Raw genomic sequence first — 15,353 nt, 5'->3', positions numbered from 1 at the left:
GACCAAATTATATTATAATTGAATCTAATCGTTGTATAATTGTTATACATTAAAACACACAACATCTGAATATCACTTAAATGTCTTGGACTCATTTAGAATCTTCATATATCAATCTTAATGAAATGAAGAAATCATCACTTGTTTTAAACAAATCATCACTGGTGATGAAAAATGGATTGTCTACAATCACATCAATCGAAAACGATCATGATTCAAGCATGATGAACCATCACAGGGAACCAAACGAACAATTCAGTTGTTTACTGTCAACTACTAATGAAACTAGAGAAAGCAATCAAAGACAAGATGAATAGAATTGTTGAATCGTCTTCGCACTTGGTTCAGTTTTTGCTGATAAGTACCAGCAGTTTTATCATGAAGTTGTCATAAAGATGACAAAAGGTCATGGAACAAAATGGAAAATATATAATTGATATCACACTACAAAACAAACTACTTATCAATAAATTATTATTCATTATTAAATAATAATACATAGTTTATTTATTTGCAAATTTTAACTGGCGAAAATATTAAACACGTCCTTCATTCATTGTTAAAATATACAGACGACGTAAGTCGTGAATGGAATTTTAAGCAATATATTGATTATATAACGTTTTTTTTTTGTTATACAATTCGAGAAGTTTCGAAGATTGATTTTATTCATTATTTATTATGATTCGATATGAAGAATTCGTGCTTGGAATCTAATTAATTGTCGGTTCTTGAACTATACATTATGTATAATAATATATAACATTATAGACACAAATAATGTAACAATTTCAATAGGAAATAAATGATACTAAATATATTAATGAATGTTGAATAATGAAAATTAATATACAAAAAGCGTGCGAAAACAGTTTAATTAAGGAATTGAGGAAAGGATATGATGATATAAAGTATTGGGAGGATGGACGAATGGTAATTGATTCGAATTACAGCAAACAATAAAAAAAAACGAAAACCATGATGTAAAACGAATATACAGCAAAAAAAAACTGTCGAAATTACGGCGAATGGGCGGAGCGTTCGTCGCTAATTGCGACCGTTAATTGGCTGTAATTCAGTAGCATCCCCCTAGGTCCGTCCCTGTCCGTATATTCGCGAGATCCGGTGGGACTACAATTGGGTACATTGCGTGGAGAGAGATCATGAAATCATGATTTAGTTCGCGGGTGACCGTCGTCAGGAACGCGTGCGTCGCCGTGTAAAATACCACACTCAGTCACAACAGTGTCTTCTGTCCATCGAGGAATTCAGCAACAAGAGCAAAAAGGATTTAGTTATCCTTTTTCCTTCGAAAATAAACGTACAACAACAACAAAAAAAAAAACAGAGAAAATAATTGAGAGGACTGATAATAATCCTCCGTTTCCGTTCAGTTTCGTGTCTAATTTTCGATACCCGCAGACGGCTTCCACACTTAGTTGTGTACCTGTTGAACAGAGGGGTGAGTTTTTTTGCCAATTCGCAAACGTAAAACAAATTGAAACTTTTAACTTGTTCCGGGACGCGACGTTAATTTAACACTTCTGTTGCACAACACGCGGTTCTCGGTGTTTACAAACATCACAAATAAAAAGAGGAGCGAACGCGCACAACAAATTACCGAATTGGAAAAGAAAAAGATGAAATATTGTACAAATTGTTTGCGCAAACAGCGCTAATGCAAACAATTAACACTATTAATACTTTCTTTTCTCTTATTCCTGCGTCCAAATTTATACCAATTTTCCTTCAATATTTTCAATACCTTATTGAAAAACTAAATATATTAATCATTAAGTAAGATAAGCTAAATTTTTAATTACAATATAAATTTAAACATAATTTGATATTATATTAAGAAATTTTGCTAACATAGACTTGTTACTAATTCTACTTTACTAATTTAATTCCATCATGGGCATCGACCCTATTCAAGGCTAACAACCCTAACATTCGAAAAGTAAAAAAATATATAAACATGCGGATATTTTATATCCTAAATTTTTAATTATTCAAAATCAATATGATTCATTTATCCACTATTTTATTATCAATACAATTATTTAGATTTAGATCTTTATTATTTATAAAAATGAATTTATTTATTTATTTTATTCATAATTAAGACTAAGATAAATTTAAAATTTTAACACTTTTTTTTAAATTTCTTATAGTTCGTTTTTGTACAAAATGATTTAAGATATATAAATTTATTTGCACTTTAGAAGCAATGTTATTTACTATATTATTACATTTTCTATTGATTTATAAATAATTTTGTATTAAATACAAAATATAAACTGTGTTTTGATGTTTCAGAGTTTTTCTTATTAAATAAATTCAATATGTGTAAATTTTGTTAATAAACGCTAAATTTGTATTGATTTATTGCATATTTCTTAATGATCTGTAACTTATTAATGTATATTTTTCTTTTATTAGTAAATTGTTTGGATTTTAACTTAATTTTAATTTATTTAATGTATTTTTTTTATATATTAAGTTTTTTCAACATGAAGTTTTATTTGTCCTTAAATAATTGCACGTTGAAAATAAATGGAATGTAAGGCGGTATGTATATTATGCGATTGTGTGAATGAATGGATATCAAAATTCAGGAACGAAATGCAAAAAAAAAACAGAAACCGGTCCGCGTATAAATCGCGTTATTTAAACGCAATAAGGAACACTTAATTATGCACATAGCTTTTCATAAATCAATGCGCGCAACAACAATTTGATATGCTTGAATTGTAAATTCGTTGTTGTTATTGGAAATTTGCATGCGACTTGAAACGAGAAAGAGAAGCAACGATGAGGAGGAGGAGGAGAATCGGATCGTTTCTTAAGCGGTAAAGGTCATTTGGCTTCTCTCTTTTTTTGTTGATCTTCGAAGAATGCGCGCGTGGTCCTCTCGGTGTTAGGTTGCGAAGATGTCGCTTTGTACCACCTAGGGATGTATAAATAGAGATTGGACATGGTCGAAACGAAGGAGTTATTTAAAGTAGACGTGGAAATGCGCGCGCTTCTATTTTTAAAAGAGACGAAACCACCGAGAAAGACAAATCTAAGCAGCGAGGATGGCTCAATTAACTTCTTGGAAATCAGCGGATTCATTACGCAATGGATCTCGCATTACCATTAACAACAAAAAATAAAACAATGTTGCGATTTCCCAATGTGCAGCATTTCAACTTTACGTTTTTTTTTTGTTTTCTTCGTTTTATCAAAAAACCATTTGAAATCGTGTCTTTTTATAAACTGCGCGTATTTCCGGCCGGTAACCTGAATAGTCGGAATTTTTCGCATTCCGTATTTTCGACCTGATTTTTGGCAGCCTAATGACAGATTCCTGCGAAATCCTGCGGCTCTATTTATAGGTCGCAGACGTTTATTGTTTCTCGGACCTGAATGGTCCTAACTCCTATTTATGTAATTTTATTGGATTTAATGGTTTCCTGCACTCAAGACCCGCATACATGGGTTACACACACATGTACTTATTACTCCATCAACTTGGGCTGATCGCAATTTGAATCAACACTTTCCTGCACGAACCAAGGCAGCGACGACCAGATTAACTGCAAAATATGTATTAACGGACAAATTAGCTGAAATGGAAAAGTGAATCGACCTTGATGATGTCCCACATCCATCCACTACTACATTGCTATTTTCTTTAGTCTCTCATCCATCAAATATAATTGGAAAACTAAAACAAACTACGCAATACATGTTAATTTGTTTAATTATATATACTTAGTTTTAAGCGTAATTAATGTATAAAATTTCAATCACATATGAAATAGAGAATAATATTTTTGATAATAATAACTTGACGAGATTACATCATTTATATTTTGACTTATAAGCGCATTTTCTTTCTCAACGTAAATAATATTTACTATTTACTTATGCAGATAATAATCAAGTATCTTTTGATGTTAGTAATAAATTAAATCTAAATCTAATTCAATTACAGCAAAAAATAATGATTTCGAAAGTTGTTACTACAAATTATAGAAAGTTCAAAATTAATGCTATGATTCGATGTGAACGTTTACTAAAACATTAAAAAATAATAATCCCGGAATCAATAAATATTATCGAAATAGCGAAGATAGTCACGCAGATTTGAACATCTGAGGGGGAAAATGTTGTAATCAAAGTCAATATTTGCAGATACGCCTACCATATTCGCATTTCGCACACCTAAAGTTCCTTATCGTCGATGCGGATTCAAATAAAAATTGTAACAAACTTAAATAACTTTTAGGCGAAAATCACAACTAATCTTCTATTTATGTTTACGTCAATAAATAAAAAATATTTATATATTCTGAGAAACCTAACGGCGGCTGCAAATAAACTAATGTGAAAGAGAATAAAAAAAAGGTGGCACTTTACATATTACGCAATAACGATAAACCGAAAACAAAACTCGTTTTAACTATAATCACGATACGTACGTGCTCGCTCCTGCTTGCTCTTACTTACAAGTACATCTCAATGAGCCTCCGCAGAGGTGCTGGGTAAATGCATTCGCTTTACGTAACATCGAGACGTTTTCAATATTGATGAAGCTGTTGTGCAGATAATAGATATTATTTCGCGGCACGCGCGAATGCAAATTGTCTCCAGCATTGTACTAACATTTATTTATGTTGTTAATACTACAATTAGTATTTAAATACAGTGAATAAGCTACCTGTTTCATTAAATTTATTAATAGTTTCTTATATATTTATGCATTACTAACTTTTTCATACTTCCAACAAAAACAAATAATTCCATTTTCTTGTAATATTTGATTATTTTTATATAAGTGGCTTATAACCAAAATTTGGCTTACTAAATTATTAACGTATTATTTCTGTTGTTTTAATCTATTAAAGACAGCAACGTTTATCTAAAACATACGAGCAATGATTGAAACGAAATATTTTCAATTAATATTGCAAATTATGTTGGAATTGTTGCCCCACGTTGGTCGCCAAATCCACGTTTATAATCAAAACAAATTTCAATTTTCAAAGTACTTTAGTATTGCAATTGTGTATAATTTTAAACTTTTTTGTTTGCAGATTAGATAATAAAGATGCCGCGCCACAAGGAGTCCTTCCTCAGGTCAAACCTGCTGACGATATTGACGGTGTGCGGTGTGCTCGGAGGCACGCTCCTGGGATGCATCCTGCGGTCGACGCAGGAGGAGAAATGGACGCCGCGTCAGGTGATGTACCTTCAATTTCCTGGAGACATTTTCCTGCGGATGCTAAAGGCCTTGATCATCCCGTTGCTGGTGTCTTCGGTGATCGGCGCCATAGGGTCGTTAGATCTGAGCCTCTCCAAGAAAATCGCAATGCGGTCCATCTTGTTTTACGCGACAACGACGGTGTGTGCCGTTATCCTGGGCATCATCCTTGTCGTCACGATTCGTCCCGGAACCAGCGCAGCTGCTGATTACAAGGATGTGGTCAGTGTTTCCAGGCAGACCGCTCGGCACGTCCTCACACAGGACACCCTGCTAGACTTGATCCGGTAAGATAAACTATACTTTGTAGCCTAAAACGATAAGATTATCAATGAAATCTGATAGAATTATGATTTTACACGTTAAATTATTATAACTTAAGAACTGAAATATATAGTTGCAGCCTCATGCATAAAGATTAAAATCGTTAATATTCCTTATATATATAAAACTAGTTTCAATTAAAATAATCATTCAAATGTTTACAGATGTTGTGAATTATTGAAAATATTTATAATAAAACAAATATTTACTTATAATTTGAAAGAAAGACTTCGGTAAAATACATAAATATTTAATAAAAATATGGATTAAATCCTAAATACAGGGGAACATCGCTTAACGAGCAAAATTTCCGGATTTTTACTCGTATAGTAAAACAATTTTCCCCATCTAATCTAATATAATATACGATAATGCATTTCATTTTACGAGTCATTTTTCTCACTATTTATTTTGCTCGTTAAGCGAAATTCTCGTTATGCGAGGTGCTAATTAAACGAGGTTCCACTGTACAGGAATACCTCACACAGTACGGCTTCTATCAGTACGAATTCACGATAGTCTGCTGTGAGTAAATACAAATAAATTCTACAAAAATTGTACACAAATATATTACATTATACATAAATCATTCAGTACGACCGTTCAGTACTTTTCGTCTATAGTATCAAGTTTCTCAATTAGTCCGGTTACAACTATTCCTGTATATTGAACGAATCGATTACCCGCACTATACGAGGTACATTTTTAAAGACAAAGAGAAAATATTTATATAACATTATAATTAGTACTGAAGTAGATTAAACGATTGACGATGAATCATTTATTAATATGAAAGATAATCTTTTCTGCAATTTTAACTGAAACAATCAAATAAAACAATCTTCCTATCATCCATTCAATTTATTAAGTAAAGTTATACTATAAAGTTTGTACAGCAATACCTCGCATAGTGCGAGTAATTGTTTCCACCAATATCTCGGATTATTTGAATCTGGACTAAACGAGAACTTTAAAGCTGCAACTTGTATGCATTTAGACTCTGTTTAGAATTTGCTCAATTCTAATTTAGTTTCTTTTGAAATTTTGTAAATCGAACTATAATGAATCCGGATTGATCGAAAGCGGACTATGCGAGGTATTGCTGTAATAAATACTAATTAATTCCAATATTTAACATTATTATTAACAATTCATCATAAAAATGAATTAATCAATATTTTCATGTATCAATAAATCTGATTTTGGTATACAGTGGAACCTCGCTTAACGAGTAACTCACATAACGAGCATTTCGGTTAACGAACAAAATTAATTGTAAGAAAAAATGACTCGCTTAACGAGCGAAATTTCGCATAACGAGTGACGATGAGAAGAGAAGACGCGGATTGCGCGCCTGCTACATCATTTTTAAAACTTGTGTACACATATTATGTGTATTTTTGAAAATGTTTCACTATACGGGTAAAAATCCGGAAATTTTGGAACGGATTAAACTCGTTAAGCGAGGTTCCACTGTATTTATTTATTAACTAATTTTTATTGGACCATTTGACTTAAGTTTTGTAAAAGTATATCATATTCATTTATTATAGTTCTAAATAAAAATGCAAAAAAGCGCAAAATCTCTAACTAAATTTCTGACTAAATTGGTTGTTGTAGTTTCAATGTCATTAAGCATATTTAATTGTATTTATGAATGAAATATTCGATGCGTAATACGTAGTGATTGGAATTCTAGCCGTGGTAGACATAAATTCGCATTCGAAATGAGATGAGTTTTAGCATATTGTTTTTTTTTTCTAGTACATCAATTGATGTACAGAGATTGATGTGAATGTTCGTAACACGTTTATACATCCATGCGTGACGAACGTTTTGTGCTCAGTCACTCTGTCTCGCAATGGGCCCGGATATACCGCGACATGAGATCATTAGCATCTACATCAAAATTTCCTGCTACAATAAGCTATGTCCTGCTACTGCCCGTATTCACACTCCGTACATCCATACTACACACACGTTCACGTCTATCAGAATCCACTGCGTTCCCATTCATATGACGAACTTCGAATGTGAAAGATAGACACGAACATCATCTAAAATCTGTTATATTTCCACTATCTCCCAGAGGAAATGCTTGAGCTCATTCATAATAACATTTTATTTATAGTATAAACTACACTAGTTTAATATTCATAATCAATTAGACATCATTAACATAAATAATAACTAATACTACTTACTATTCATAAGATCACACAATAACATTAACTAATTAAATAATTAAGCTAATAATAAGTCAGACAATCTAAGAATATCAATATGTAATAAACTATTTATAAAAGAAAAACTTCAAATAAAAAGCATACGAAAATAAGTTTTTCGTTTTCAGACAAAACATAACGTCATAAAAAAGATGAAAATATTGCTCAGATAAATATCGACGTAAATTTCGAAAAGCCTCTGTTAGAAGCTAATGGATTTTGGCTGCTGCACGATGCAGATGTTCGCCAATTTCAACCAGACTAGCAAACTGAAAACTCTTTTCAAAGAAATCATCAATATTTGGTTTCTTCCTAAAAATATTACAATAAATTGTCTATGATGTAATCAATCTGTTACGCACATTCCACAAGAAGCTTTCATTCAAATTCTGCACGGATTTCCTCGTTAATAACTCAATCAAATAACTTTAATCAAATTCATTGATGGAATACAAATTCGAGTCATTAGTTGAATTATGTATTAAAAGATGATGTACAAATTCAACCATTCATAAAATTAACTTGTATATAATCAATGTTGTTGTTTCATACTATTTCAATAATTAAACTTTGTTTAGTGCAATAACAATCAACATTGGTTTGAATTAAATAATCTTTGTTAATTGAACAATCTAATTCAAGTGGAGAATCGATTAAATCAAGGTTGGAATGCGAGCAAAAGCTAATTTGCGATGAAATTGATTGAAGAAACCATTGTAAATCGTTGTATTCGATCATTCCTTGTACGCACTTAAAGTTGAATAAAAACAAAAGAATATTTAATATCAATTGGGTTAATTGAATATGGATCAGAAAAATATAGTTTTTATTAAAAGAAACGACCTTATTTTGTAAGTGCCAATCACGAATGTTATACGCATTCAAAAGAAGGAATAGACTTGTTACCTGACAACTTCATGAAATTGGAACGTGATGGAAAACCGTGCTAAAAACAGTCAATATCTGATACAGGATATTAATTAATTTCGATGCGAGTGCAGTTGGAAAACCGCAGGAATTATTGAAGTTGCAATTTCAGTGCTGCCTCAAATACACTCTCCACATCGACATATACGAACCGGATTATTAATTAACGGATGGAAAGCCTGGATATCGAATAATGCTTGCATTATATTTACTCTTGAATCGCATCGATCGACGATTCAGTTACATGCGTTTGTGCACCTCACATTAATTAACGTGCATTGCTCATCTTCTAATTAGTTCCAATTAGCAAGTTCTGTAATTAGAAGCGACCTTAAAAAAAATCATGACTCTGATTCCTCTTTTCACTACTGCTCACGTTTACTATAAATAATTCAGTTCGGAATACATTTTCATAATGATTATCATTAATTTCTATATTAATCAAACATGATTTGATTGCTTAATTTGTAGAAATTAACTGAAATTACTTAATATTTTACTTTGGAGAAAAAAAGAAGTGCATCAAATAAATATTATATAAAAATAGTTCATTCATAACTTGATTTTTTGTCCGTTTCTATTGAATTAACTGTTAAAAGTATAATTATTTTTAACGACTAAAACATGATTTGATTGCTTGATATGTTAAACATATTTTGTCTTTGAAAATAATAAACAAGTTTATGCACGTTCACATTATGCAACTGAATTGTATATGTAGCATTGTTATTATCTGATTATTTAATTTTTCTTTCTTTTTGTTTTGCAGAAACCTGTTCCCACCGAATCTGGTACAGGCCACAATCGCCCAGGTAACGTTGATTTATTACCTTGAATACCTTGCAGTTCTTTTAAGTTGCGTGGGTGTTTGATGAAGGACGACGGAGGGAGGACTTTTTTTTTGCTCTGGTCGATGCATAACTTTTTTTTCCTGTACGGATTTGCTGTTTAAATACAAAACAAGCCGCACCAGGATCGCAGCAGGACGAGGATGTGCGTCCCCTGCTACGAATCGATAATGCGAGACATCTAACAAGTGTGCTTTGTAATTCAATCCGTGTTTTTGAAAATGAAATTACATAAATTGTATTCAATATTTCCTAAATATTCAAAACAGTTTATATTGAACGTAGAAATCAAAATATAAGTTAGTGTGGATTGAATGGAAAATTTGCAAGATAAACCAATTTATATATTCGGAAATATATGCTCGGAAATTTTCTTTCCACTCGATAGAAGGAACATTGATGATGACGTGTAAAAGGTCGACACATATATTTTGCGTGGGTATATCAAATCATTTCAAGAATATCTGGAGAGAAGAGGTGAAAATCATCGCAGGAGGAGTGAATTCAATAACAGTAATTGCAGGAAGCTCCATTGCTGCTTGCATCCTCTCGCGACGCGTATGAAATGATCATTTGCAGGATGCTTCGTGCTGGATCTCCTCTCTTCACATTCCTAACCCGAACGCTCGGATTCTTCTCTTCCCTTTTGCCGCGCATCGTAATTCCCTTGCAATTTGTATTAAAAAGTTTCGCTCGCTGTAATCCCTCGACGGATTTCCATGGAATTTTTTTGCATTCGATGTAATGCAAACCATCCGAACTCTTCTGAAAGCTTTCGCTCACTCCCACGTGTCTCTCTCACTGCAATCCACAAAGAAGTTTCAATGTTAATAATAGAAAATAAGTCGAGACGCGAAATATCCAGAAAATTACTGTTTTATAAAACTTCACATATTTATAATTAAAAAAAAGTGTAAGTCTTATACAATTTTGAAATATTTTTTTATTGAAGTACTGCAGTGCAAGTAATTCCAATTTCAAGAAACTCCACACATTCTTAATAAAAAAAAGTAATTTGATTATCTCGTATGTTCATTGAAATAATTATTTAAATCTTTAAATTATAGATATTGAGCTACAATATTTAACTCAAGAAGTACAAAAATCTATGAAAACTCACATATTGTTAGTAAAAGAAATAATTTCAATTATTGCTTAAATTCCTAAAAATATCGAAATTTGACGTTATCACTTACATTATTAATTGCATACAAATTCACATAATCATAAAATAAGCATATTTTTTGAATTATTACTTAAATTTATAAATATATCGAACATTTAATAACTTCTACAAAACGAATGAAAATTGAGTTTAGAGTTCGGCAACCTACATTACATATCTCGCTGAGAATATCGAAAAAGTTCAAAACTTTGAAGCTTATTGATTCACTTATGAATTTAATAAATGTTTTGTGATTATAAGAAAGTATGAATTTTCATTGAATTTTAACTACTCGAGTTATAAATCAATATGTTTATGAACTTAATCAGTAATTTAAATTACTTTTATTCATTAAGAATATGTGAAGAGTTATGCAATCAGTTTAAATATTGCAGCTATTTAAATTCCATTTTTGTTATATTTTTATTGTACGAAAGTTATAATAAATTAATATATTTTCATACAAAATTAATGTTGAAGAATTGATTGCTGATTGTCACATTCAATTTGAATTTATAACTATTGAGATCTATGAATATGTGTTTCAGTAGAATTTGACTATTGATTTGTATGTGGAATAATTTGATGTGCAGATAATTAATACTGTTGAAGTAAATTACAAATTTCGAATATATGCGTCTACAACAATATCAAATTGACAATGGTCAATAATTAGATATTGCTGTACAAATAGTATGTGGAATTGCAAATGAGCATGCAACGTCGACTGAGAGTGGACGTAATTAATGACAGTGCGTGGTAAATAAACAAGTTGCGTGTGGAACGATTAAATTAGAGGCGACGTTAATTGATCAACTCTCTAGTCTCGTCTAGTAAATAAAGTAAAACTATTGGAAGTTGGGAAACGGCTCTAATGGAATTGAGATCGACTCGACCCTTCGAATGGAAGATAGAGTGATGCGATCAATTTACAAGCGTACAAAAATATATCACTTTCACTGTTATTTCGATCTTTCATTTTTTTTCTCTTTGCAGACTCAGACCAAGTTGGTGATGCCCGAAAATGCAACAGGCAGTGAGTTGAATAACCGCTTGTAATTTTTGTGTATTAATTATATTTTTCTCGCATTTTTAGTTCCTTTGGAGCAATGGAAATTCTATGAGTCATACGAAGGGACAACGAACGTTTTAGGTATGGTGGTCTTCGGTGTGGTCATGGGTATAAGTTTGGGAACGATGGGTGAGAAGGGAAAGCCGCTGCTGGTGTTCTTCGAGACTTTGAGCGAGGCCATGATGATCATCACCAGTTGGGTTATTTGGTACTAAGGACCTTTCAATCATCGAATTTAAATATCTTAATTAAGGTATCTTTATCGTTCAGGATCTCTCCGCTCGGTGTGTTCTTCCTGGTTTCCGCTAAGGTGATGGAAACCGAGAGTTTCGGGGAATTGGTTGGTCGCCTCGGTATGTACTTTATGACGGTGATGTTGGGATTATTCCTGCACGGCTTCGGTACTCTCTCCGTGATCTATTTCATTTGTACGCGAACTCTGCCCTTCAAGACCATCGGCAAACTCAGTCAGGTCCTGGTCACAGCCTTCGGAACAGCTTCCAGGTGATGATTTCCATCAAACCAAAACTCAATATATAAAATTACTATTTTATTTGATTACGTCGCAGTTCTGCAACGATGCCTATCACCATCCAAACACTAGACAGGATGGGAGTCGACCCGAGGGTCACCAGGTTTGTGATCCCAGTCGGAGCAACTATAAACATGGATGGAACTGCTCTGTACGAAGCCATCGCTGCAATTTTCATCGCTCAATTCAGATCGATTCCACTTAGCTTCGGACAAGTCGTTGCTGTCAGGTAAAGCATTCTCACTATAGCAGTATATAGATTATAACTATAATCAATATATAAATTAATAATCCTTTCAAGTACCATGCAATTATTCGATCTAGTGCGTATTTCTAACGAGTCTCTTATTTGCACATCCTATTTTACCGCACATCATGAAAATTCCGATACAGATCGTGTCGTAAGCGGCTTTGAATCCTTGAATAGCGCGAATACCACTTGACGCTTTCCTTTTTACCACCATACAACGAAACCAACTCTTCCATCTTTTTAAGTTATAAAATATTAATAATTATGTAATTTTATTTTAAATTGTATTTCCTCTGTCCGAAAATAGTTGCTATATTTTTTCACTGCGATTTTTGTCCGGAGAAATGAAGAATTACTGAATAAAAATGTATTCAGTAATGAATTCAAAGAGGAAACATAGATAAATCATAGATACAACAGTTTAACATATTTTAAACTTTATTTTGAAAAAAAATAACATCACATTATATAGAAGTCACATGGGTCAACAACGATTTACGACACTTATAACTATCTTAATTTCTTTTCCTTTTTTCGATCTGCCGTATAATGTAACTTTTAGGAATGGATTCATGTGTCATTGATCTTAATGTGCTTCTTTTGCGGAAGGGAATTTTGTAAATGTTATGAATATGTTGGCTTTAATCTTTTGGCTTACAACCACACTTCTTTTTACGAGAATCAACGATAATCATCACATTGTTAATTTTACACACTTTAATGTGTTACCACAATTTTGAAATTATGCACCGAGAACAGCAAAACTTCTCAGTAGCCTCGTTTGAGTCTTTGACATTTTGCTGGTTGTTTTCTTGGTATTTTAAAGTTTTAGTTATGTTACAGCAGTTAAATAATTAAGCATGTAAGATTATCTCTGATGCAACAGCAGCGTAAAACAAAAGCGCAACGAATTTAAACAAAGTTTGGATATCGCATACTTATATTCATAAAAAAATCTGATAAACATGTTAAGAGAAATTAATTAAATCCAATAATCTGGACGAGAAATTAAAATGTAGCAACTATTTTCAGACAGATTTTTTAGATTTATAATAAGTTAATAATGAACAAACTTTAAATATAATAAATTATTGTATTGTATTTCCAGCATAACCGCAACAGCGGCTAGTATAGGTGCAGCCGGCATTCCGCAAGCCGGTCTCGTAACCATGGTAATGGTATTGGATACCGTGGGTCTACCAGCCGAAGATGTCACCCTGATCCTAGCCGTCGATTGGCTGCTGTAAGTACCATTGTTTCGGCCGTCGAGCGGACGGACCGATGATCGATTCCGACAAAGCCGAAAGGACTCTTGTTCATTCCTGAATCTAATTGAGAATCGTTCGATTTAATTAAAAACCCTATCGTTTCACGATCTGATGAATTCTCTCGCTTTTAGCGATCGCTTCCGTACGACCATCAACGTGATGTGCGACTCCCTGGGTGCCCGATTGGTTGATATGCTGAGCAAAGGAGAGCTTGGCAAATACGACGACAACGACAAGAACAACGCAGATCCTCACGAGCTCGTCGAAATCGCAAAGGACACTCGAATTTAAAGGATTCACTCACTCATTATAAAAAAAAAAAAACGAATGGACAACGCGAACAGAGGAAGGAAGGACAAAAGAAACTGAAATATTATATATTTTTATTTTTACATAATTTATTATTAGCGAGATGATTTCGTATAGAAAGCAACTGCCAAACAATACGGACGTGATCATTCGGACGATTTTCTCCTACTCTTATCAAATCGCATATGAAGGATGAAAGAAAATCATTCGAATAAAAGTCTCGAAATCAAATTCTGTTCAATCTTGGTTTGACATCTGTCAATGACGTAATACGCCATTTGTGTTTCAACAAAGCTAATCACCGATTTAATTTGTGCATGTACGATTAGACAATGTGTAATATATATATTATATATATATACAGTAAATGGAAATAATTGTTTTTACGATTAATATTAGTGTAATATATATATATATATATACATAAGTTAAGTAATCTTGAGTTACTTACTTTAGTTGCAACCCGTCTCCCTCTTGAAGGCACGGCTATTTTTAACTCGAATTACTTTTAGAATTCTGTTCCCGCATTTTGACAATTCACCAACATCTCGTTACCATAGCAGCAATTTATTTTCATTGTTTTCCTTTCATAGATTTTCTTGATTTGTTCAAATGATATTCGTTGAAATTCCATACATACATACACACATATATATATTTCTTTTTGTAGCTGTTTCGAATCTAATAATAAATGTCGGTGTCTTCGTAACATAATTACCATAAACGAGAAGAGCTAGTTAATAATTGTAAGTTAAACATGACTAGTTGCTAAATTGTGACAATAAATTTTGTTTGATAACTAAATATATATTTACAAAAAAAAAACAATCGAGCTTCTAGGTATTTACGTTAAACTCACCGAATTATACTCATCGATCTATATCGAAAATTATGGTAAATGATGAAAAGCATTTATTCCGATAACTAGATTGATATTAGATGTGAATTCTCAGTATGTATCTTATAACAATAATTAATAAGAAAATATCATATAATACGAATTGTATTGTATTTTAGAGAAGTAGCGGTAGAATCGATGTCTAATTAAATAAATCAGTATTCCGTATACCGTTTAAGAAGCATGCTACTAATTAATATAAAAAAAAAACAGAAAGATATAAGAGAAACTAATTTTAATTAATGTATAATGGGTCTTCTAGAAAAATGTGCCATTGTTTATTG

General features: G+C 32.3%; 1 protein-coding gene across 1 annotated transcript; it reads left to right on the top strand.

Annotated features, from left to right (window-relative positions):
• The first annotated feature begins 1,133 nt into the window (after positions 1 to 1,133).
• Positions 1,134 to 14,687, top strand: LOC108568620 (excitatory amino acid transporter 1). Its single transcript, XM_017929818.1, has 9 exons — positions 1,134 to 1,462; positions 5,085 to 5,538; positions 9,497 to 9,539; positions 11,737 to 11,776; positions 11,837 to 12,020; positions 12,083 to 12,316; positions 12,382 to 12,573; positions 13,703 to 13,837; positions 13,994 to 14,687. The coding sequence occupies exons 2-9, from the start codon at positions 5,099 to 5,101 to the stop codon at positions 14,151 to 14,153; spliced, it is 1,428 nt and encodes a 475-aa protein (XP_017785307.1). The 5' UTR covers positions 1,134 to 1,462; positions 5,085 to 5,098; the 3' UTR covers positions 14,154 to 14,687.
• The last annotated feature ends 666 nt before the right edge of the window (positions 14,688 to 15,353 follow it).

This window comes from Nicrophorus vespilloides, unplaced genomic scaffold (genome assembly GCF_001412225.1).
Source record: "Nicrophorus vespilloides isolate i.1.1-1 unplaced genomic scaffold, Nicve_v1.0, whole genome shotgun sequence".
In the NCBI taxonomy this organism is placed as follows: Eukaryota; Metazoa; Arthropoda; class Insecta; order Coleoptera; family Silphidae; genus Nicrophorus; species Nicrophorus vespilloides.
Note: the sequence above shows the minus strand (reverse complement) of the source record. Positions and strands in the feature narration are given on the sequence as shown.

Coding starts and splice junctions, on each gene's coding strand:
- LOC108568620 (XM_017929818.1), top strand. CDS start 5,099: ATGCCGCGCCACAAGGAGTCCTTCCTCAGGTCAAACCTGCTGACGATA. Junction 5,539..9,496: donor ACCCTGCTAGACTTGATCCG/GTAAGATAAACT, acceptor TTTGTTTTGCAG/AAACCTGTTCCCACCGAATC. Junction 12,021..12,082: donor ATCACCAGTTGGGTTATTTG/GTACTAAGGACC, acceptor TTTATCGTTCAG/GATCTCTCCGCTCGGTGTGT.